Consider the following 22,236-nt stretch of genomic DNA (forward strand, 5'->3'; position numbering starts at 1 on the left):
TACAAAAATTAGCTGGGCGTGGTGGTGGGCACCTGTAGTCCCAGCTACTCAGGAGGCTAAGACAGGAGAATCACTTGAACCCAGGAGGTGGAGGTTGCAGTGAGCTGGATTGTACCACTGCACTCAAGCCTGGGCAACAGAGCTAGACTCTATCTCAAAAAAATAAAATAAAATAAAATAAAAAAAAAGAATTACCACTAAACTAGAGTGAAAAATGCCCATCACCTCAAGGTAGAAGAAAGTTAATGTAAACATAAAACATCTTGAAAACTTTCTTCTCTATCCCAATAAATCCCCAAATTTTCCTTGAAAGCAGAAATCTAAAACTCATTTATACGAAGCAGAAATCCCCACCAAACATTCTACAGAGGAAGAAAATAAAATCTTTTGTGTGAAATAGGAATTGTGTATTGAAGTTATTCTCACCCAGAGAGACCAGGTTTCTGTAGTTCTCTAGCATCACTTTCCTATACAAATTCTGCTGAGCAGGTTTCAGAAACTCCCACTCCTCCAAAGAGAATTCTATGGTCACATCCCTGAATGTCAACAGTTCCTGAAAAACAAAACAAAACATACTGACCAACTGTCAACGGGCAGAGTTCTTGACTCCATGTGAAAAGAGAGAATTGCTGTGACTTATGAGAGTTACTGGAATTATTCAATCTGGTATTTTTAACAAAAATATTTTCTGATGTATTCTTTAACACTAAGGAAAGAAAATAGAATCTACGTGGCCAGGTTTGGTGGCTCACGCCTGTAAACCCATCATTTTGGGAGGCCGAGGCAGGCAAATCACCTGAAGTCAGGAATTTTAGACCAGCCTGGCCAACATGGTGAAATCCTGCCTCTACTAGAAATACAAAAATTAGCTGGGTGTGGTGGTGCACGCCTGTAATCCCAGTTACTTGGGAGGCTGAGGGAGGAGAATCACTTGAACTCAGGAGGCAGAGGTTGCAGTGAGCTGAGATCATGCCATGGCACTCCTGCCTGGGCGACAAACAAAAAGGAAAACAGAATCCATAAAACCAATGTAGATACTTTTCTAAATAATCAGTATAAAATTAAGGGCATAAACACAGGCATATACAGTTTGAGTTTTATGTCTACAGATTACAGAATAAGTTGTAAATATTATTCATACAGAGAAGTCATGATGGGTTAGAAGGTATCTGTCAAATTTTAATGTACGTAACAATGAACTACAGATCTTGTTAAAATGCAGTCTGATTCAGGTGATCTCAGGTGAAGCCTGAGTTTCTGAATTTCTAACAAGCTAGCCAGTGATACCAAGGCGTCCGAATCAAGAATATTTTGTCAAACACAGAGTAAGTGGTTGAGCCCCAGTTTATCTGACTAGTAAACAAAGATGAGCCTTCATTTTCCAAAGCAAGCTTTAAGCAAAGAGAATCTAAAAAGAAAGGAAGTTTGCAGATTAAATGTGATGGTTTATGTATATCAGTCAGTAAATCTCCCAAGGTACTTACAAATAATAAAGATAAAAACAATTAACTTTATAATTAAAAAAATCTGTCACAGAGAGCCTTAACCAAGTGATTGAAATTAACATGAATTGGGCCGGGCGCGGTGGCTCACGCCTGTAATCCCAGCACTTTGGGAGGCCAAGGTGAGCAGATCACGAGGTCAGGAGATTGAGGCCATCCTGGCTAACATGGTGAAACCCCATCTCTACTAAAAATACAAAAAATTAGCTGGGCATGGTGGCACGCGCCTGTAATCTACTCGGGAGGCAGAGGCAGGAGAACTGCTTGAATGTGGGAGGTGGAGATTGCAGTGAGCCAAGATTGTGCCATTGCACTCAAACCTGGGCGACAGTGCGAGACTCCATCTCAAAAAAAAAAAAAAAAAAAAATTAACATGAACTACAATAGAACAAATTGATGTGCAGTGTCAACACACATGGGCAGACAATCATCAGAGCTATGATATTATTGGCAACAAAAAGTAAATTATAACCTGAATCTAAGCATAAAGAAACACCTTTATGCAAAGTTCAAGCTACAGATATCTCCCAGGTTTTATAACCTCTAATAATGTATTTAAATAGTCTTTCCTCAGCATTTTAAAGAGCAAGTCTTATCTAACTATTCTCTTTTCCAGAATCTTCTGAGTTATTCTGGGCAATTAGTGCCATCCTCTTTAAATGTGCATTTTTAAAATCCTGTTTCTGGCCAGGCGCTGTGGCTCACGCCTGTAATCCTAGCACTTTGGGAGGCCGAAGCAGGTGGATCACAAGGTCAGGAGATCGAGACCATCCTGGCTAACATGGTGAAACCCCGTCTCTACTAAAAAATACAAAAAATTAGCCAGGCGTGGTGGCGGGCGCCTGTAGTCCCAGCTACTCGGGAGGCTGAGGCAGGAGAATGGCGTGAACCCAGGAGGCGGAGCTTGCAGTGAGCCAAGATCACGCCACTGCACTCCAGCCTGGGTGACAGAGCGAGGCTCCGTCTCAAAAAAAAAAAAAAAAAAAAAAAAAATCCTGTTTCTGCATAGAGCTAATGGAACATCCAGATGGAACCTAAACAATACACATTCCCCTCTTCACTAATATCTGAGGACCCTACACCATCCCTAATAGAGATCTTAGGTATCTACACCTTTCCACATTGATGTGACACAAAGAGAACTTTATTTATTTATTTATTTTTGAGACAGTCTCACTCTATCGCCCAGGCTGGAGTGCAGTGAGTGGTGTGATCCCGGCTCACTGCAACCTCGCCTCCTGGGTTCAGGCGATTCTGCCTCAGCCTTCCAAGTAATTGGGACCACAGGCACGTGCCACCACACCTGGCTAATTTTTTGGATTTTTAGTAGATACAGGGTTTTGCCATGTTGCTCCAGCTGGTCTCAAACTCCTGGCCTCAAGCGATCCTCCTGCCTCAGCCTCCCAAAGTCCTGTGATTACAGGCATGAGCCACTGTGCCCAGTCACAAAGAGAACATTTTTATTCTTGCAGGTCATACACTCGATGGTGAGAACTGGTCATGGTATGTAAGAAGCCTGGATACAAAGAATAAAGGAGAAGGCTCTGGTATATAAAAGAGAAGTATTTTTCAGCGCCTCTTAACTACTATAGTAAGAACTAATATTTATAAGAAGAAAAGGAGGAAAAAAAGTATCTAAAACAAACTGGCTAGGTAGGAACATCAGAAGTAGAGAAGTAAAAGTTTGTAAGTTCTAAAGCCAAGACATTCAAGAACGAAAAGACAACATCACCCCTGAGCTGGGACACATTCACCTGAGAACCAGCCATTTCTTCCTCTTGCTCCTCCTTTGGGATTCCTTCTCAGGTGATATTATCTGGAAAATCACATCTGTAACTTGAGAATACACCTTTTAAAGCATCAGCAAAACCCCTTCACCTGCTACCACAGCACCCATAGGCAGATGTACCTTAAAGGCGCAGAAAAGGCCACACTTGCTTGTCCTTTGTCATTGTCACAGGAGAATTTCAGGAACAGTGACCTTCTACCTAAAGACTAAAATGTGAGTCTCTAGTTTCCTGCCTTTAGATGCCCTTCCATGCCAGAGATGGCAGCAATTTCTGCTGCAGCAAAGGCAGTATGGGCCCCACTCCCCTGCTCCCACGAAAACCAAGCACAGCAGGCCCCGTGACCTCTCTTTAAACAAAGCCTGGGGGCTGGGCGCGGTGGCTCATGCCTGTAATCCCAACACTCTGGAAGGCCAAGGCAGGCAGATCACCTGAGATCGGGAGTTTGTGACCAGCCTGACCAACATGGAGAAACCTTGTCTCTACCAAAAATACAAAATTAGCCGAGGGTGGTGGCACATGTCTGTAATCTCAGCTACTTGGGAGGCTGAGGCAGGAGAATCACCTGAACCCAGGAGGCAGAGGTTGTGGTGAGCCGAGATCGCACCATTGCACTCCAGCCTGGGCAACAAGAGCGAAACTCTATCTAAAAAAACAAAAAAGAAAAACAAAAACAAAAAAAACAAAGCCTGGGGAGGCTGAGTCAGGAGAATCACTTGAGCCTGGAAGGCAGAGGTTGCAGTGAGCCGAGATCGCGCCACTGCACTGCAGCCTGGGGCCTGGGTGACAGAGTGAGACTATCTCACACACACAAAAAGGCTGAACTCAGTTCTCACATTATGTCTGGGAGCCCTCATGATTGCCCCTGGCTTTATCTTACAATTACATGGGACATTTAATTAAAACAACATGGATGCTTCCACCCAGGCCAACACAATCCATCGAAAGGACACAGGTAAGGGTATTTCTTCAAACTGGCCATTTAATCCTAACTAGAATGTGATGAGCTGACAATCACTTAGCTAAGAATTGCCTCTTAAACTTTAATATGCAGAGAAATCATCTGGTATTTCAAGCCCCAGTCTAATTTGATTCTGCAGGTTTTTTTGTTTGTTTATTTGTTTGAGACAGAGTCTTACTCTGTCGCCCAGGCTGGAGTGCAGTGGCGTGATCTCGGCTCACTGCAACCTCTGCCTCCCAGGCTCAAGTGATTCTCCTGCCTCAGCCTCCCAAGTAGCTGAGACTACAGTCACATGCCACCATGCCCAGGTGGCTAATTTTTGTATTTTTAGTAGGGATGGCCTTTCACGATATTGGCCAGGCTGGTCTTGAACTCCTGACCTCAGGTGATCCGCCCTTCTCAGCCTCCGAAAGTGCTGGGATTACAGGTGTGAGTCACCGTGCTCAGCCAATTCTGCAGGCTTGAAAGGGGTCCATGGATTGGCTTCATTCCCAGCTAATGCTGACCCTGCTTGCCCTAGATCACTTATAACAGCACTCAACTAGACAAAGCGCCACAGCACACAGTCCCTTATACCTACACACTTCTTACAACACAAATGCTTTTGGTCCAAAATAAAAACCACCAATCACTATTCTAAAACATGGCATTCTCTGTTGGTCCTTTAAAGTTTCCACAGGCAGCTCATGTCTGAGTAAGTCTGAATTTGGAAAACAATATGCGCACATGCATTAATGCGATGTTGATGGAGCATGCACTGTGTGCTCAGAAGCACACTACAGAGCATTGTGCTGGGAAGATGACATAATGTGAATTTATCCTCATAACTCCCTAGGAGGTGGGTACTAACTGTCCCATAATTCCCTGGATTTATATGAAAAGCCCAGCATTTAAATTTCTTCATGTTCTATCACTGATTTTTTTTTTTTTTTTTTTTTTGGAGATAGAGTCTTGCTCTATTGCCCAGGCTGGAGGGCAGTGGCACGATCTTGGCTCACTGCAATTTCCACCTCCCCAGTTCAAGCAATTCTCCTGCCTCAGCCTCCTGAGTCACTGGGATTATAGGTGCCTGCCACCATGCCCAGCTAATTTTTCTATTTTTGGTAGAGACGGGGTTTCGCCGTGTTGGCCAGGCTGGTCTCGAACTCCTGACCTCAGTTGATCCACCCGTGCCCTGGCCTCCCAAGGTGCTGGGATTATAGACGTGAGTCACCACACCCAGCCTTTCTTTCTTTTTTTTTTTTTAAATGCATGGAATAGGCCAGGCACGGTGGCTCATGCCTGTAATTCCAGCACTTTGGGAAGCCAAGGCAGGTGGATCACCTGAGGTCAGGAGTTTGAGACCAGCCTGGCCAACATCGTGAAACCCCATCTCTACTAAAAATACAAAAATTAGCTGGGTGTGGTGGCTCACACTTGTAGCCCCAGCTACTTGGGAGGCTGAGGTGGGAGAACTGCTTGAACTTGGGAGGCAGAGGTTGCAGTGAAAAGAGATCACACCACTGCACTCCAGCCTGGGTGATAGAGTGAGATCCTGTCTCAAAAAAAAAAAAAAAAAAAAAAAAGCTTGAAATAAAAGCTGAAGATAGACACAAGAATGAAATATAGAATGGGAAAATTAAGTGTAGTTCAAAGGAATTTCTTAGCATTGGGTTTATATTTACTTTCTTGTGATTCCTGGAGCAACTGCTGGATATGCAGGAATAGAAAATGGTTTGCTAGGTGGTATGCCTCTAGAAACACTGGTTTTAAATAAAAAAAAAAATTAAGGACCAAAAATATTTAGTTATTTGCTTCCATTTATCTGCTTTTGGGTTTGGAAGAATTGTGAGCAACCACTCTGGAGAGGCAGCAGGAGCCAAACTCTGATCTCCTTTAATCAATTCTGTATGGAGATTCCAAGGTGGAGCCAGACCTGGATGAGGCCTCAGAAGAGGTGAAATGTGGGTAAGGCTGGGACAGGGAAAGGGCCCTAGGTAGAATTCTGATCTCTATGTCACTGGGGTATTTCCAATTCTGTGTTTTCTAAGCCTGCCCAAGAGAAACTTGACTCCCCAAGTTTGTGTGATTTTAATCTATTTCACCCAATTCCCTGTCTATTTTATAACATACAGTAACAAGGAATTTAACCAAAATGCATAGTGTTTTCTAGGACACGTATATTAGAAGCTAAATATTTAGTCTTCACAAGGTAAAAGCAATAGAAATAATAACTGTAGGGCTGGGCGCAGTGGCTCATGCCTGTAATCCCAGTACTTTGGAAGACCAAGGTGGTTGGATCACCTAAGGTCAGGAGTTCGAGACCGGCCTGGCCAATATGGTGAAATCCCACATCTACTAAAAATACAGAAATTAGCCGGGCGTGGTGGTGCATGCCTATAATCCCAGCTACTCAGGAGGCTGAGACAGGAGAAAATCACTAGAACCCGGTAGGCGGAGGTTGCAGTGAGCCAAGATCGCACCACTGCATTGCAGCCTGGGCAACAGAGCGAGACTCCACCTCAAAAAACAGAAAAGAAAAAATAACTATAATAATAACAACTCTTCTGTTCATGAGTGGCCCTTCAGATGGTGACATCAGAGTTCCCAACATAAGGAAAGTGGCCCTAAATCCCCTGCACACGTCCCTTTTTTGTACTGACCCCATGATGTGAAATTCAGCCATTTATTCATTTGCCACAGACACAGTTCCTGGATTGCAGAGATTATGATTGCCTCATCTGTTTTTCTAATTGTCATATGAAATAAAAGCAATTGGTTGATCAGTTTAAGTCTCCAGCTCTCCTTGTTTTTCACCCAAGTGAAAACTGGAACAACTCCCATCTAGGAACCAACCAAAGAGATTATTTTTGTGAGAAAGAGAAGAAACACTGAATGACTCATTCCCCTCCCTCTTAGATGGTAGCAGAATTAGACCCTCTTGTCAGCCTCACCCCAGTCTGCACACGACAACCTCAAATGTCTCAAAGACTCTCAGGTGCTGGGAAGAGGGTCTACAGTCACCCTGGGTTGATGTCCCTATAGCAATCCAAACAGGAAACACTGAGACTGATCCTGTGGGAACAGAATAGACAATGGAACTTCCCTGGTAGAGCTTCAGATCCTAAACCCATATGTGATATCACCTGTCCTTAATCAGTTAGCTTGGGTAAGAGGAATGACAGGAATATTTTACTCCAGTATCACAGCTTACAGGTAGGTGTGGTTGCTATGGCCATAGCTGTAGATATTTTGTGGCCTGGACCCCCCACAGCTGGGGTGATTCTGCCATCAGATTCTATTTACGCCAAGAGCCTCTCACACAACTGCAGCAGGTCAGAGGACAAGATCTGGAAATATTCAAGGACCACACTTTGAAGGGTGGGGCTCTAAAATGTCGATGTTGACCTGTCACGATGCAGAAAGTGTTTTCTATGGGCTTTCTGTACATTCTCAATCCAAAGTCAGGCCCTGTCTCATGAGTCCCAGAAGCCAGTGCTTATATGCAGATTCTAGTGACATCAACCTGGCTGTGCATTATTGGGTGTTATAGCACGCTGCGCAAAACCAAAGGAGAGATCCTGTCATGGAGACTGCTCTAACACATTATAAATGAAATGTCAACCAAAAAAAAAAAAAAATGAGGTAAAATTAATATAAATAGAGAGTTTATATGTGCCACGTTTGAGAATAGCCAAGAATAGCAACCCAGGAGCATAGATTCAAGTTGGCTTGAATATATACTTTGAATAGCAGCAGTGAGAAACAGATTTTTTTTTTTTTTTGGAGATAGTCTCACTTTATCACCCATGCTGGAGTGCAGTGGCATGATCTCGGCTCACTACAAACTGTCTCCTTGATTCAAGCAATTCTCCTGCCTCAGTCTCCTGAGTGGCTGGGATTACAGGCATGCATCACCATGCCCGGCTAATTTTTTAAATATTTTTAGTAGAGATGGGGTTACGCCATGTTGGCCAGGCTGGTCTCGATCTCCTGACCTCAAGTGATCCACCCACCTCGGCCTCCCAAAGTGCTGGGATTACAGGCGTGAGCCACCGCGCCCAGTCAAGAGGTAGATTTTTAAAGGTAAAAAAGGGGAATAGAAAGGGGGCTGATACAAAGTTCTTTGTCAAGGATTCTCATTAGTTTACAGGAATAACACTGATTAGTGATTGGCTATACAGGGTTAAGCTAGAAGGTATGGGCTATAGTGTCTTGTGTGGCATTATTAGATTAATTTATAGCTATGTGTGGCAGTAACAAGCAGTTTCAAGAGATGAATACATTGCTCAAAGGAGAAGTAGGACGTAATTCTGGATTCGTTTTAATGTCTCTCTAAGCCCGATAACTAACAGAACTTGCATCCCTCAGATAAAAGTTCTTTTACTTTCTCAAATCCCAGGGCCTGGATTCAAATTTGGGGGTTTCAGATTTAGGTTTCAGAGGTGTGGGAAAGCAGCAGGTGCCCTCTGCACATTCTCAGGCATTTGTGCAGGAGGAGGAAGAGAACATTTTAAATTCTTAGGTCTAATCAATGCATATGTGTAACCCTGACAGGGTTTCTAGGCCCTAATTGTCTCTGAATTCATTTCAGATCTGAAGATGCCAGGGACACTGAAAGAGGTGGAATGGTTGGTTGCTGCCCTGTAAGGTTATTTTTGTAGAAATCTGATCTGACTGCTCTACAAGGGACTATAGATCACAAATAGGCAGAGAGACCATTTTGCCTGCAAATTTGGGGTTTGCACAATTGTGGGTTGTGACTTGAAGCCCAAGAGGGAAAGACCCTCTAGGGTGAAGTCTGATGGGTACCTTATATGTTTATATCATACCTGGTCATTTCAGACAGTGTTTTCAAAAATGTAATTAAAAGCACAATCATCTGCAACCCCAGAAAAACTCTCCACAATGGCAGAACACAAAGCAAAAACTGTAAGATTACACAATTAAGCCAGAATGTGACATTAACTGCAGGCTATTTGCTAAGAGATTGCGAAGATTGAAAGAAGGTTGTCATAATTAGTCCTCAAGAAGACGACATGACAGCACTCACTTGTCGTAGGTAGTTTATCCTAAATCCACCTGGGAATTGGGGAGGTCAGTTGATTATATTCTATGAAAGATAAACTTCCCACATCTTCATGACAGGAGGTAGTTTTGCAACTTGGAGCCAAATTCAGGTACCTGCTGAAGGTAGGGTTTTACTCCTCTATAGAAACTGTGGTGCCAGGTGCGGTGGCTAACTACTGTAATCCCAGCACTTTGGGACGCCGAGGTGGGCAGATCACCTGAGATCAGGAGTTTGAGACAAGCCGGGCCAATGTGGTGAAACCCCGTCTCTACTAAAAATACAAAAAATTAGCCAGGCGTTGTGGTGGGTACCTGTAATCTCAGCTACTTGGGAGGCTGAGGCAGGAGAATCGCTTGAACCTGGGAGGTGGAGGTTGCGGTGAGCCGAGATTGCACCACTGCACTCCAGCCTGGGTGACAGAGGGAGACTCCGTCTCAAAAAAAGAAAAAAGAAACTGTGGAAGAGGGATCTATGTTCTTGGCTATTTATATATTAAATCAATGGTTCCTGACTCAGAGTACTGGGCCATGGTGCTTCTGACCGTGAAGCTTAGCCTACAGCCTGCAGCCCACACAGACCCTCACTGCTGCATCTGCGCTCCAGCACCATGCCACAGAGCAGAGCCCTAAGCTGCAGGAGGAGGGCCTGGAGCACTCCTGGTTATAATTATATTTTCACAATAATGGAAATAAAAGTGGTGTTCCAGCCTAAGTTTCTGGGGTTCTCTTCTTTTTGAGATGGAGTCTCGCTCTGTCACCCAGGCTAAAGTGCAGTGATGTGATCTCGGCTCACTGCAACCTCCACCTCCTGGGTTCAAGCGATTCTCCTCCCTCAGCCTCTCCAGTAGCTGGGACTACAGGCGTCCGCCACCACGCCTGGCTAATTTTCTGTATTTTTAGTAGAGACAGAGTTTTGCCATGTTGGTCAGACTAGTCTCAAACTCCTGACCTCAAGTGATCCTCCTGCCTTGGCCTCCTAAAGTGCTGGGATTACAGGCATGAGCCACCACGCCTGGCCTCCAGCCTCAGTTTCTACTGACAACGATGACATGGAAAAAGTACTACTGGATGCCCAGCAAGAAGTCTGGATGGAGACTGGATGCCCAGCAAGAAGTCTGGATGGAGTTGCTCCACGAGTTGTCACCGTGACAGCCCACCTCGCTCACAGACACAAGGAACCAACAGAGCTTCTGAAACACCCAAGGCATTGGAGAGAAAAACAGTTGTTAAGTCTGTGGAAGATTATATTGAGAGAAAGAAAGAAATTGAAAGCATATTGAAGGAATACTCAGATTAGATATGGGATTGGTTAAGTGAGCAAGAAAATATTCCCCCCAATGAGTTTCTCTTTAAAGAACCAAAGTGCACAGCTACTCTCAGAATGAGAAACACACGCATTCTGAAGAACAGATACACATTCTATGCAGAATTTCTAGAGGTTTTTCTTCCATCTTTGCCGCTGTCTCATCTGCTGGCCATTGGACTGGGGATTTATATTGGAAGCCATCTAACAACATCCACCAGCATCTTTTGATGAGGAATAGGAAACCAGCGTTGTTCACATATTGGAATTATATCTGAGCTTGTGGCATAGCTAACTGAAGAGCTATTATATCCATGGGTGGGTCACTGCATCCGTTGCATTTATTAGTTCTATAAATGCTGCATGCCTAAGTTAGTAAAACGAAAAAATAGGGCCAGGCACGGTGACTCACGCCTGTAATCCCAACACTTTAGGAGGCCGAGGCGGATGGATCACCTGAGGTTGGGAGTTTGAGACCAGCCTGACCAACATGGTGAAACACCATCTCTACTAAAAAAATTAGCCAGGCTTGGTGGCGCATGCCTGTAATCCTAGCTACTCAGGAAGCTGAGGCAGGAGAATCACTTGAACCTGGGAGGCAGAGGTTGCAGTGAGCCAAGATCACGCCATTGCACTCCTGTCTGGGGAAACAAGAGCAAAACTCCATCTCGGAAAAAAAAAAAAAAAAAAAAGAAAAGAAAAAATAAGGTCAGGCCCGGTGGCTCATGCCTGTAATCCAAGCACTTTGGGAGGCTGAGGCGGGCAGATCGCCTCAGGTCCAAAGTTCGAGACCAGCCTGGCCCGCATGGCGAAACCCTGTCTCTACTAAAATCCAAAAACTAGCCAGGCATGTTGGTGCGTGCCTGTAATCCCAGCTACTCAGGAGGCTGAGGCATGAGAATCGCTTGAACCTGGGAGGCAGAGGTTGCAGTGAGCAGAGATCGTGCCACTGCACTCCACCCTAAGCAACAGACTGAAATTCTGTCTCAAATACATATATACATATAGACACTAAAATCATGCTGACCTATAATCATATCTGTTGGGTTAATTAATAAGCACATTAATTGATGTGACAGAGGTGGGGTTAATATCTATTGTAACAATTTGCTACTATATTTTTTTCTTTTTTTAAATTTTTTTTGAGACGGAGTTTTGCTCTTGTTGCCAAGGCTACAGTGCAGTGGCATGATCTTGGCTCACTGCAACCTCCATCTTCCTGTTTCAAGCAATTCTCCTGCCTCAGGCTCCCAAGTAGCTGAGATTACAGGCGCCCAACACCACGCCAAGCAAATTTTTGTATTTTTAGTAGAGACATGGTTTCACCATGTTGGCCAGGCTGGTCTTGAACTCCTGACCTTGTGATCCACCCGCCTCAGTCTCCTAAATTCCTGGGATTACAGGTGTAAGCCACCGCACCTGGCCTATTTTCTTTTGATATAAGATATAAATATCTTAGGATAAACAATTTTAACATATTAGTCATAATGTATGTAGTATTAGAAAATTATCTGTAATATTAATTCGTTAAAATAATTTATATTTCAAAAGAATACAGAATATTAAAATCATTATTTTAAAGCAGTTTGTCCAAAATAAATATTGTGCTGTTATATTCACACTATTGTACAAAATACTGTTTGTTTGTTTTTTTCTGAGATGGAGTCTCACTCTCTTGCCCAGGCTGGAGTGCAGTAGTGTGATCCCAGCTCACTGCAACCTCAGCCTCCCAGGTTCAGGCAATTCTCCTGCCTCAGCCTACCAAGTAGCAGGGATTACAGGCATTCACCACCACACCCAACTAATTTTTGTATTTTTAGTAGAGACAAAGTCTCACTATGTTGGCCAGGCTGGTCTTGAACTCCTGACCTCAGGTGATCCTCCCACCTCAGCCTCCCAAAGTGTTGGGATTACAGGTGTGAACCACTGCACCCAGCCAAAAAAATACTCTTTAATTTAAATGGATGCAGTTTGTCTACACAAGAGTACATATAACTATGCCAACTGTTCTTAAAATATAAATAGAAACCAAGGTACAGGGCATACTCTGCGCTGGTCTTGCTATTGCAGCATAAGCCCTTCAGCCTCCACATATTAGTAGTTACCTTGGAGCAGCAGTTTTCTATTGAAAACACCTATCGTTTTTCTCTCTCCAGATACTGAAGAGATACCCTTCAGTATCTGTGACCCTTTAGCTTTCTGGATTGCTGAATTAAATCCTATCCTTTGTGTATACTTTTTTTTTTTTTTTTTGAGACAAAGTTTTGCTCCTGTTGCCCAGGCTGGAGTGAAGTGGGCAGATCACCTGAGGTCAGGAGTTCAGGACCAGCCTGGCCAACATGGTGAAACCCTGTCTCTACTAAAAATACAAAAAATTAGCCAGGTGTGGTGACAGGTGCCTGTAAACCCAGCTACTCGGGAGGCTGAGGCAGGAGAATCGCGTGAACCCAGGAGGCAGAGGTTACAGTGAGCCGAGATTGTGCCACTGCATTCCAGCCTGGGCAACAAGAGTGAAACTCCATCTCAAAAAAAAAAAAAAAAAAAAAAAGATTTACATATATTTTGAAGACGCAGAGAAAAAAGGTACATATGAAAGTTGTCTAGGCCAGAGATGGTGGCTCATGCCTGTAATCCCAGCATTCTGGGAGGCCAAGGCAGGAGGATCTCTTGAGGCCAGGTGTTCGACACCAGTTCCGGGAACATGGTGAGATGCTGTCTCTACCAAAAAAAAAAAACATTAGCTAGGCAAGTTGGTGCATGCCTATAGTCCTAGGTAACTGGGAGGCTGAGGCAGCAAGACTGCTTAAGCCCAAGAGTTCAAGGTTATAGTGAGCTATGATCATGCCGTTGTACTCTAGCCTAAGTGAATGAGACTGTGTCTCAAAAAAATAAATTAATCAACAATAAAAGTTTTCTAAATTATATCCTTTAGGAAAAGGCAAAAGAACAAAATGTCTTCCCTCATTTTCAAGTGGGGGAATGAAGCCCCTTATTTCTAATTTGTATTTGCTTCTGCAAAAGGTAGGTCTAGGCCCATGGTCTTGAACTACTGGACATCTGACAACTGTGGGGTGGCGTTGGGCACACTGTGTGCACATAAAAAAAGGGTTTGTGGGGGAACTAAAAGACAAACGAGGGAAAGTTGCTATCAAGAAGCCATGGGTGGGACAGTACAGGGTTAGGGAAGGACTGGTTCATGCTATAGATCGTGTCCCAGGAGAGGCTATGCTCTGACTTCTTCCCGTGTCCATGTAGGCAGATGAGACTATGATCAGGTAGCACAGAAGCCTGGGTTGGTGAAAAAGCCAGGTTGCCAGTACAGGTTACCTTTCAAGCTCTACTGATAAAATGCAATTTACACTTAATTAAAAACTGAAGTTAAAATAAGCAAAGAAATCTTTCCAAGGTGACAAACTCAGGAAGCGGCAATGCTGATTGGAACACAGACATATCTGACTCAGATGTCAAGTCAAGCCATTCTATCACTTGGGACATTTTCCCGCCCCCATCCTGCTCACTGAAGTGGACAATAACCTTTCTACCAAGAGCCACTGTGCTGTGCCCCACTGTGTCCCTTAGATGCACTTTGCTTTGCAGGTTTTTGCACTGCCTCACTGGGTTGGGTGTTCCTTGTCCTTGGGGATATTTTTTCTCTCTTCAACAATCTGAGAAAATTTTCTCCTCAATACCACCATCCAATTGCCTGGCTAGCACTGTATCTCTAAGAAATGGAAACTGGGAGTTGGGGAAGAAAATCTTAAGGTCCTAATGGATTTGCTTTCAGAGGAAAGGTATACCTGATTTCTCCCAGGCACAATGCACCAGCTACTCCACAGAGAGGCGGCATTCCCATACCTCGGGCTGCCCCTGAGAGGAGATGACCCAGGGGCTGATATTCACTAGACACCTCAGGAGACACAGCGACTGTGGGCATCTCTTGTCATCCCCAGACAGTTCTGAAACTTAAAACCAGGAAAATAACACAGGGTGGCTGAAGATGCATTGCCCTGTGAAGTTTCCAAAGTGGAACCTCAACCCAAAAACATTCTGATAAGGTGTCTGTGCCTAGGAAAGATTAAAGGGAGATTGGCACAAAGGTTTTTGTTTTTTGGTCTTTTTTTTTTTTTTTTATGGTGGAGTGTTGGGATTATTCTCTGCTTTCATCTCCTGTAAAACGTTTGCAAATGAAAAACAATTCGTTTTCTAAAAAGTGCCATCCGCTGCTCTTTGAAATAATGATTAATCAAAATACTGTGTCTGAAATGTACAAAAAAGGACTAATAGTTGATAATGTTGTGAATTAGAGAGGGGAAGTTGGTGTTGAAGAATGTCAGGAAAGAACTGAAAATTTAAAATTCGACTGCAAGTCAGAGTTAGGCTGGGGCAACAGAGTGGTAGATTTGAGATTCTGTTTGTCACACATTTGCAAAATCCAAGAGAAAACCACTTCTCCTGAGGAGTGTTAATTAAATAGCAGGCGGTCAGATTGAGGTGGCTCTAGTGCCCTGAGTTCCTACATTAAAAAAAAATCAAAGGCAAATACATTTCCTGTAAATTGCTACCTTAGGGGGAAACAAAATTCAGATTTAAACAACCACAAACCTTCAATTAACTTCTGATTACATAATCAGGCAATGACAACCTCAATAGTCTAAGTAAGATGACTACATAACTGGAACGAGTCAGTTACTGAATTCGGTTTGCTTCCTCCTGCACCTTATAAAAAACTTTCCTTCAAGCCCTTCGGTTGGACCCCCAACCACAAACCGTGGCTGGGTGCTCTCCGAGCATGAATCACTGTTAACTTCAATAAGTTTTCAATATTTTAAAGGTGACTCCCATTGTTTTTAAACAGGAGAAGGAAAAGACTGAGGACCCCCCGGGATCACAGCACTTCCCACGCACAAACCACACACGGGGTCTGGACTCTGCCCTGAGGACCCTCCCATTGTCCCCGCAGTCGGGGCAGACGCAAGAACGCGCGCGGCGCTTCCCAGGGTGGGCTCCGCGCGGGATGCGGGAGAACGGAACGGGATGCCCGCCCAGGGTCCCGGCTGCTGGCCCACCTCGCATCCCGTGCCCGGAGGGGACCGAGGGCCGAGCTGTGCCTGCCGGGACTCGAGTCCTCAGACTACGGAGCTGACAGCGGGGAGGCCCCGGTCCCGTCACAGCCGGTTCCGGCCGGTTTCAACCAGCCCTGCCCCCACCTCGGGATGCGCGGCCTGGCACACTCACCATTTTTCGGCTTCCGGGATGTCCTGGAGTCTTAGCTCTGGATCTCACAGCATCTGCAAGTCAGAGGGCGACAGGGGCTGCGACAGAGTCACCGGGACCTCCTAGAGCAGAGGATACTAAGCAATGAAGACGGACCCTGAGCTCTGGCTGGAGCGAGACAAAGGCCCCGCCAGCTCCAGGACACCGCCCCCTCTACCTTGGCTGCGCACCTGATTGGACAGTTCCCACTCCAGCGCCCATGATTGGATACAGTTCCATTCCCCGCCCCCTCACGTCATGAGTGACAGGAGACATCATCTGAGAATGGGTTGAATAAGGCAAGAGTTACAGGTTTTTCCTGAACCCTTTTCTGGCGCGCTTCCTTCCTGAACTAGAAACTGGCCCTTCCTGGGGAACATTTGCATTTAACTTTGTATATAAGGTTATCTTTATTTGTGAATAATATACATATGTTATTCACAAATGGAAACAATATAATGACAATGATTTTAAAATTTCAGATTTCATCACTTTCCTAGCCTCTAGTCTTTTGAGCAGGCAGCCTAAGATGTCTCAAGGGAGGCAATTCTCTAAGAAATAAACGGTGAAGCACATATGAATTTTAAATTTTCTAGTAGCCACATTTTAAAAAAGAAACGACGCGTGGTAGCCTGTGTCTGTAGTTCTAGCTACTAGGGAGGCTGAGGCGGGAGCATCACTTGAGGCCAGGAGTTTAAGACCAGCCCTGGCAACATAGCGAGACCCCATCTCTACAAAAAATAATTAAAAATTTAGCCAAGTCTGGTGGTGCACGCCTGTAGTCCTAGCTACAGAAGGCTGAGGCGGGAGGATCACTTGACCCTGGGAGACCAAGACTGCAGTGAGCCACGATCACACCGTTGCACTACAGCCGGGGTGACAGAGTGAAACCCAGTTAAAAAAAAAAAAAAGATCTCTGAAGAAGGCATTTTCTCTTTCTGCAATTTAGCCAAGCTGCTAAGTATGTCTTGAAGTCATCTTCTAATTTTTAACAGGGCAAGGATGTTTTCTAAAACCCCAGTCTCCAGAGTTGCCATGGGGCAAATCCCTGCAGCATACATGAAAATCACTCACAGCTAATGCATTCCTCATCAGATCCAGTGCTTCTTACCCCTGGCAAATAAAAATCACCTGCGGGGTTGGGAGCGGTGGTTCACGCCTGTAATCTCAGCATTTTGGGAGGCCGAGACAGGCGGATCACCTGAGGTCAGGAGTTCGAGACCAGCCTGGCCAACATGGTGAAACCCCTGTCTCTACTAAAAATACAAAAATTAGCCGGGCATGGTGGCACACGCCTGTAGTCCCAGCTACTCGGGAGGCTGAGGCAGGAGAATGGCTTGAACGTGGGAGGCGGAGGTTGCAGTGAGTGGAGATTGCGTCATTGCAGAGTGAGACTTTGTTGGTGGGGGAGGGGGTGTGTGTGAAGAATGACTAGCGGGGCGGGGCAGGATGGAAACTTAAAATCCCTGAAGCCCAAGTTGCAACCGACCAATTAAATTAGAATCCTTGGAGTTGGATCTGGGCAACAATATGGTTTAAAGCTCTCAGGGGTGATTACAGTGTGTAGCCAAGTACCCAAACCACTGCTTTTCACCAACAGTTTTTTGTTTTTTTTTTTGAGACAGAGTTTCGCTCTTTTTGCCCAGCCTGGAGTGCAATGGTATGATCTCGGCTCACTGCAACCTCTGCCTCCCGGGTTCAAGGGATTCTCCTGCCTCAGCCTCCCGAGTAGGTGGGATTACAGGCGTGTGCCACCATGCCCGGCTAATTTTTTGTATTTTTAGTACAGACAGGGTTTCACCATGTTGGCCAGGATGGTCTCGATCTCTCGACCACGTGATCCACCCGCCTCGGCCTCCCAAAGTGCTGGGATTACAGGTGTGACCTACCGCGCCTGGCCTTCACCAACAGTTTTGATGAATTAGTTATAAATGGTTTTTCAAATGCTACTGAGTTGTGACCTTACAATCTTAACTCGTTTCCCACTTACTATACTTTGCAGAACCAGCCTCTGCTATTCGCTTTGTTCCTGATTGAACCTGGTTCCATGTGTGCTCAGTGCATACTATGCACAGGGCACTGTGCTGTGTGCCCTGGTCCCGGTGAGCATCATTCTCCGGGGAGAACCTTGCTGAAAACAAAATCACATCCCAAAAAGTTAAAATCATGCTACTGGCCGGGCGCGGTGGCTCACGCCTGTAATCGCAGCACTTTGGGAGGCCGAGGTGGGTGGATCACGAGGTCAGGCGTTCGGGACCAGCCTTGCTAACATAGTGAAACCCCGTCTCTACTAAATATGCAAAAAATTAGCTGGGCGTGGGGGCAGGCACCTCTAATCCGAACTACTTGGGAGGCTGAGGCAGGAGAATCGCTCGAACTTGGGAGGCGGAGGTTGCAGTGAGCCGAGATTGCACCACTGCACTCCAGCCTAGGTGACAGAGCGAGACTCCGTCTCAAAAAAAAAAAAACAAAAAACAAAAAACAAAACCCCAAAAAACCATGCTACTTACCGAATTGAGGTGAAAATTAAAAGACCTAGGGGGTCACCCAAAGGTTAGAACATGAATCAATAACTTGGAATATTAATATACATCTGATGGTGCCCTGAGCACACATGTCCATTTTATTTTATCTTATTTTATTTTTATTTTTTGAGACAGAGTCTTGCTCTGTCACCAAGGCTGGAGTACAGTGGCGTGGATCTCGGCTCACTGCAACCTCTGCCTCCCAGGTTCAAGCGATTCTCCTGCCTCAGCCTCCCCAGCAGCTGGGATTACAGGCACGCACCCCCACGCCCAGCTAATTTTTTGTATTTTTAGTAGAGACGAGGTTTCACTATCTTGGGCAGACCTCAGGTGATCCGCCCTTCTCGGCCTCCCAAAGTGCTGGGATTGCAGGCATGAGCCACTGCACATGGCCACATGTCTGCCTTTAAAAGAAAACAAAATAAAGTATTACTATTATTCTCAAATATTAATTTATAACTATTATGCAAACACGTAATATTTAAATTTTGATTGATGTATAGCATGCATACAGAAATATATGAACAAAACATTTATGGAAAGCTTGGTGAATTATTACAAACCAAACTTGTGTAACCAAGAAATAGAATCAGACTTGCTCATGCCGGATGGTCACTTTCTCCTTCTCTTCGCAAAAGTAAGAGCTTAAGAGCTAAGTGTAGGCCGGGCGTGGTGGCTCACACCTGTAATCCCAGCACTTTGGGAGGCCGAGGTGGGCGGATCATCTGAGGTCAGGAGGTCGAGACCAGCCTGACCAACATGGAGAAACTCCGTCTCTATTAAAACTACAAAAAAATTAGCCAGGCGTGGTAGTGCATACCTGTAATCCCAGCTACTTAGGAGGCTGAGGCAGGAGAATTGCTTAAACCTGGAAGGTGGAGGTTGCGGTGAGCTGAGATCGTGCCATTGTGCTCCAGCCTGGGCAACAAGAGCAAAACTCCATCTCAAAAAAAAAAAAAAAAAAAGAGCTAAGTGTAGATCAACTTTGTCATTTTGTACAAGTGTTTTATTACAGAGCATTAAAAACATATACAAAATACAAAGAAGGTGTATAATAGACCCGTCACCCAGCTTTAACAGAAACTTGACATGTGCCATTTTTGTTTCATTGATATTTCAACCCATTTCCCATCCCTTTTTTAATTTTTTAGTTTTTTTTTTTTAGATAAAATGTATATACATTGAAAGGTATGATGTTAACTGTACCTTTTGGACAAATCAACTCACTCATATAAACATCTCCTCTTTTAAGAACAGAATTACTCCACTTAACAATCATTAATGTGCCCACAAGTTACCTCAAAGTATTATTTAAAATCTAGATTTTTATAAAATAGGTCTGAGTTTGGACTGAGAATTCGTATTTCTAACAAAGTACGGATCCATAGAGCACATGGTAACTACAATGTCTCTTTTATCTAAAGTAAATACAATTGGATGAATAAAATTAAGAAAAATTGACCTAAGGTGAAAGGACAAATCAAAACATCTGTGCAATATGCTATCTGTAGGAGCATTTGGTTAAGAAAAATATAAACACACCAAAAATTTTTATTATTTTAATAACCCAAATTGGCAAAATTCCTACTATTGTTTTCATAGAAATGCTCCCTCACAATAAAACATTTTCATATAGGAATGGTCGCAGTGGCTCACGCATGTAATCCCAGCAGTTTGGGAGGCTGAGGCGGGTGGATCATGAAGTCAGGAGTTCAAGACCAGCCTGGCCAAGATGGTGAAACCCCATCTCTACTAAAAATACACAAATTAGCCAGGCGCAGTGGCAGGCACCTGTAATCCCAGCTACTCAGGAGGCTGAGGCAGGAGAATTGCTTGAACCTGGGAGGCGGAGGTTGCAGTGAGCCGAGATCATACCACTGTACTCCAGCCTGGGTGACAGAGTGAGACTCCATCGCAGGAAAAAAAAAAAAAAAAGAAAATTCATATCATGAGAAGGCACTTGTTAAAAACAGCAAATATTTGAAAGTAAATGTCTTATAACATTAAGTAACAGATAGCTTTTGAAGCCCATAGATGGCCTTTACATAGTTGCCCAAAATTCAGTCATTTACACAGCAAGTGCAGATAATTTTTATAGCTTCCTATTAAAATTATGCTATTAAAATTAAATTTATTAATTTTAATTAAGTTAAAATTATATATTAAAACTATGTTAATGCCCTTACAAAGTTTTCTTCTAAAATTCACTAACTTAAATTTTGTATATGACATATAAGTTCCCTTTACATTCAACTTAAATTTCCTTAATTTTATTAGGCAGTGCCTGTGTGTCTACCACCCAATATTATTTGGGGTTCCTCCATTTGCACAGACATCACAGTTGGGGAAACAGGCTGTTCCTACTTCTTTTCCTTCTTCAGGGCATCAGTTCATCAGTCAACCAAGTCGTGTGGGAGTGGAAGTCATTTATTCCCTAGCATAGAGGGTGTCATTCCTGCACACTCTGCTCAGAGTAGAAAAAGACCAGAAGGTCCTCTTAGGGAACACTTACTTAGGGAGGGCTAAGCCCTTAAGGTGTGAGAGCTCTAATCAGCAGGTATAGACTTTTCAGGAGGGAGGGATGAGGCAGCCATTCTGAACCTGGAGCTCCATCATCTCTTGTCCCATCTCCTGACAATTCTGGAGGGCTGTTCCGGAACATGTCTGAAAGGTGCACATGGAGGAACAGTGCGGGCTTTGATCTGGCTCAGATGACGTCTGTCCTGGGGAGGCAGGAGGTCAATGCTCAGTATCTGGGCTGGTATCTTTGAGGTCAGTAGTTTGCCTTTTTTTATCCAAGTCCATTTTCACTAGGGAAGAGGCCAGACAGTCTAAATGGCTTCCAGAGCCCCTCTCTGATTCTCTTTGGGAGATGGGGTCTGAAAGAGGCCAAGTCAGTATTTTGGGGAAATTCTACAAAGTCTGGTTGGAAACTGGGAAGACCTCTTGCCTGGTGCTTAAATGCTCCATTTGCAGTCCTAGCCACATAGATGTTTGGTAGACATAGAGCTGGGTTTGCATTTATATCAGCACAACCTTATGTCAGAGTTGAAGAAGTGGCCAGGATAACTGTCTTGGTTGCAGGCTGGAGAACATCATAAAAGCAAACTGCTAGTTTGCTGATTTTCATCTTGGCAATAAGCATTGAGTCCTGGCCAAAGTGTCTGAGTGCAGCAAGAGGCCAATTCATAAATCCACCTCCATGCATCAGCTGTCCATAAGATAAGAGGAAGCTCAGTTCATGTTTTGACGAGAGGCTCTGCCAGGTGAAAGAATCACAACTCAGGTGTCTTGACAGCTGGCTGACTTGTGAGAAAAGATCCAGGACAGATCTATTTTTGGATGCGTGGACAGGCTTCAGCCTTCTAGAATAATGTGGGAGAAATGGCATGCAAATAAAATGTGGTAGGAACTCCTGATAATGAAGAGTAAAAACATGAACTTAATAAAAATAAGACACAGAACCTATAAAAACATGCTATAGTAAAAGAAATACAAATGGACTTTTCTAGCATAAAGAGGCATCCAACCATAATGGTGATCAGGAGAAAATAAATTAAAAAATAAATGTGTTCGGTTGGTGTGTGATCAGGGATGCTAATCTGTATCTTTGTTTGGGTTTCATTTTGAGATTGAGGATGGGAAATGATTTATAGCCCTCAGGGGGCTTTGAGAAACGTGGCAATCATCCTCAAGAGCTATGTTCATCATGTTCATTCTTGACACTGGCTGAGAGAATGACCCACAAGTTCAGGTTAGGGATAGACTATGGGGCTCTGTGCCTAGAGAGAGGAGAGTCACCTAAACTCATTTTTATCACAGCCCAATCCAAATCAGGATAATTCCAAAGAAACTA

The 22,236-nt window shown here is 44.2% G+C and overlaps 1 protein-coding gene across 4 annotated transcripts in view; it reads right to left on the reverse strand.

Moving 5' to 3' along the window:
• ZNF682 (zinc finger protein 682) overlaps positions 1-16,035 on the reverse strand; it is a 34,930-nt gene extending 18,895 nt beyond the window's left edge. Inside the window, exons 1-3 of one of the 4 annotated variants that reach the window (XM_054540056.2) lie at positions 15,838-16,035; positions 3,257-3,318; positions 427-553 (exon numbers count right to left, since the gene is read on the reverse strand). In XM_054540056.2, the coding sequence (XP_054396031.2) occupies positions 427-553; positions 3,257-3,271 (142 nt within the window). In that variant the 5' untranslated portion in view covers positions 3,272-3,318; positions 15,838-16,035. Of the gene's footprint in view, positions 1-426; positions 554-3,256; positions 3,319-3,411; positions 3,865-15,668; positions 15,814-15,837 lie in introns of those variants that run through there. The other 3 variants (XM_054540057.2, XM_024237273.3, XM_054540058.2) reach the window with 3 other exon arrangements.
• Positions 16,036-22,236: the final 6,201 nt, after the last annotated feature.

The sequence above is a fragment of the Pongo abelii genome, chromosome 20, assembly GCF_028885655.2.
Source record: "Pongo abelii isolate AG06213 chromosome 20, NHGRI_mPonAbe1-v2.0_pri, whole genome shotgun sequence".
NCBI lineage: Eukaryota > Metazoa > Chordata > Mammalia > Primates > Hominidae > Pongo > Pongo abelii.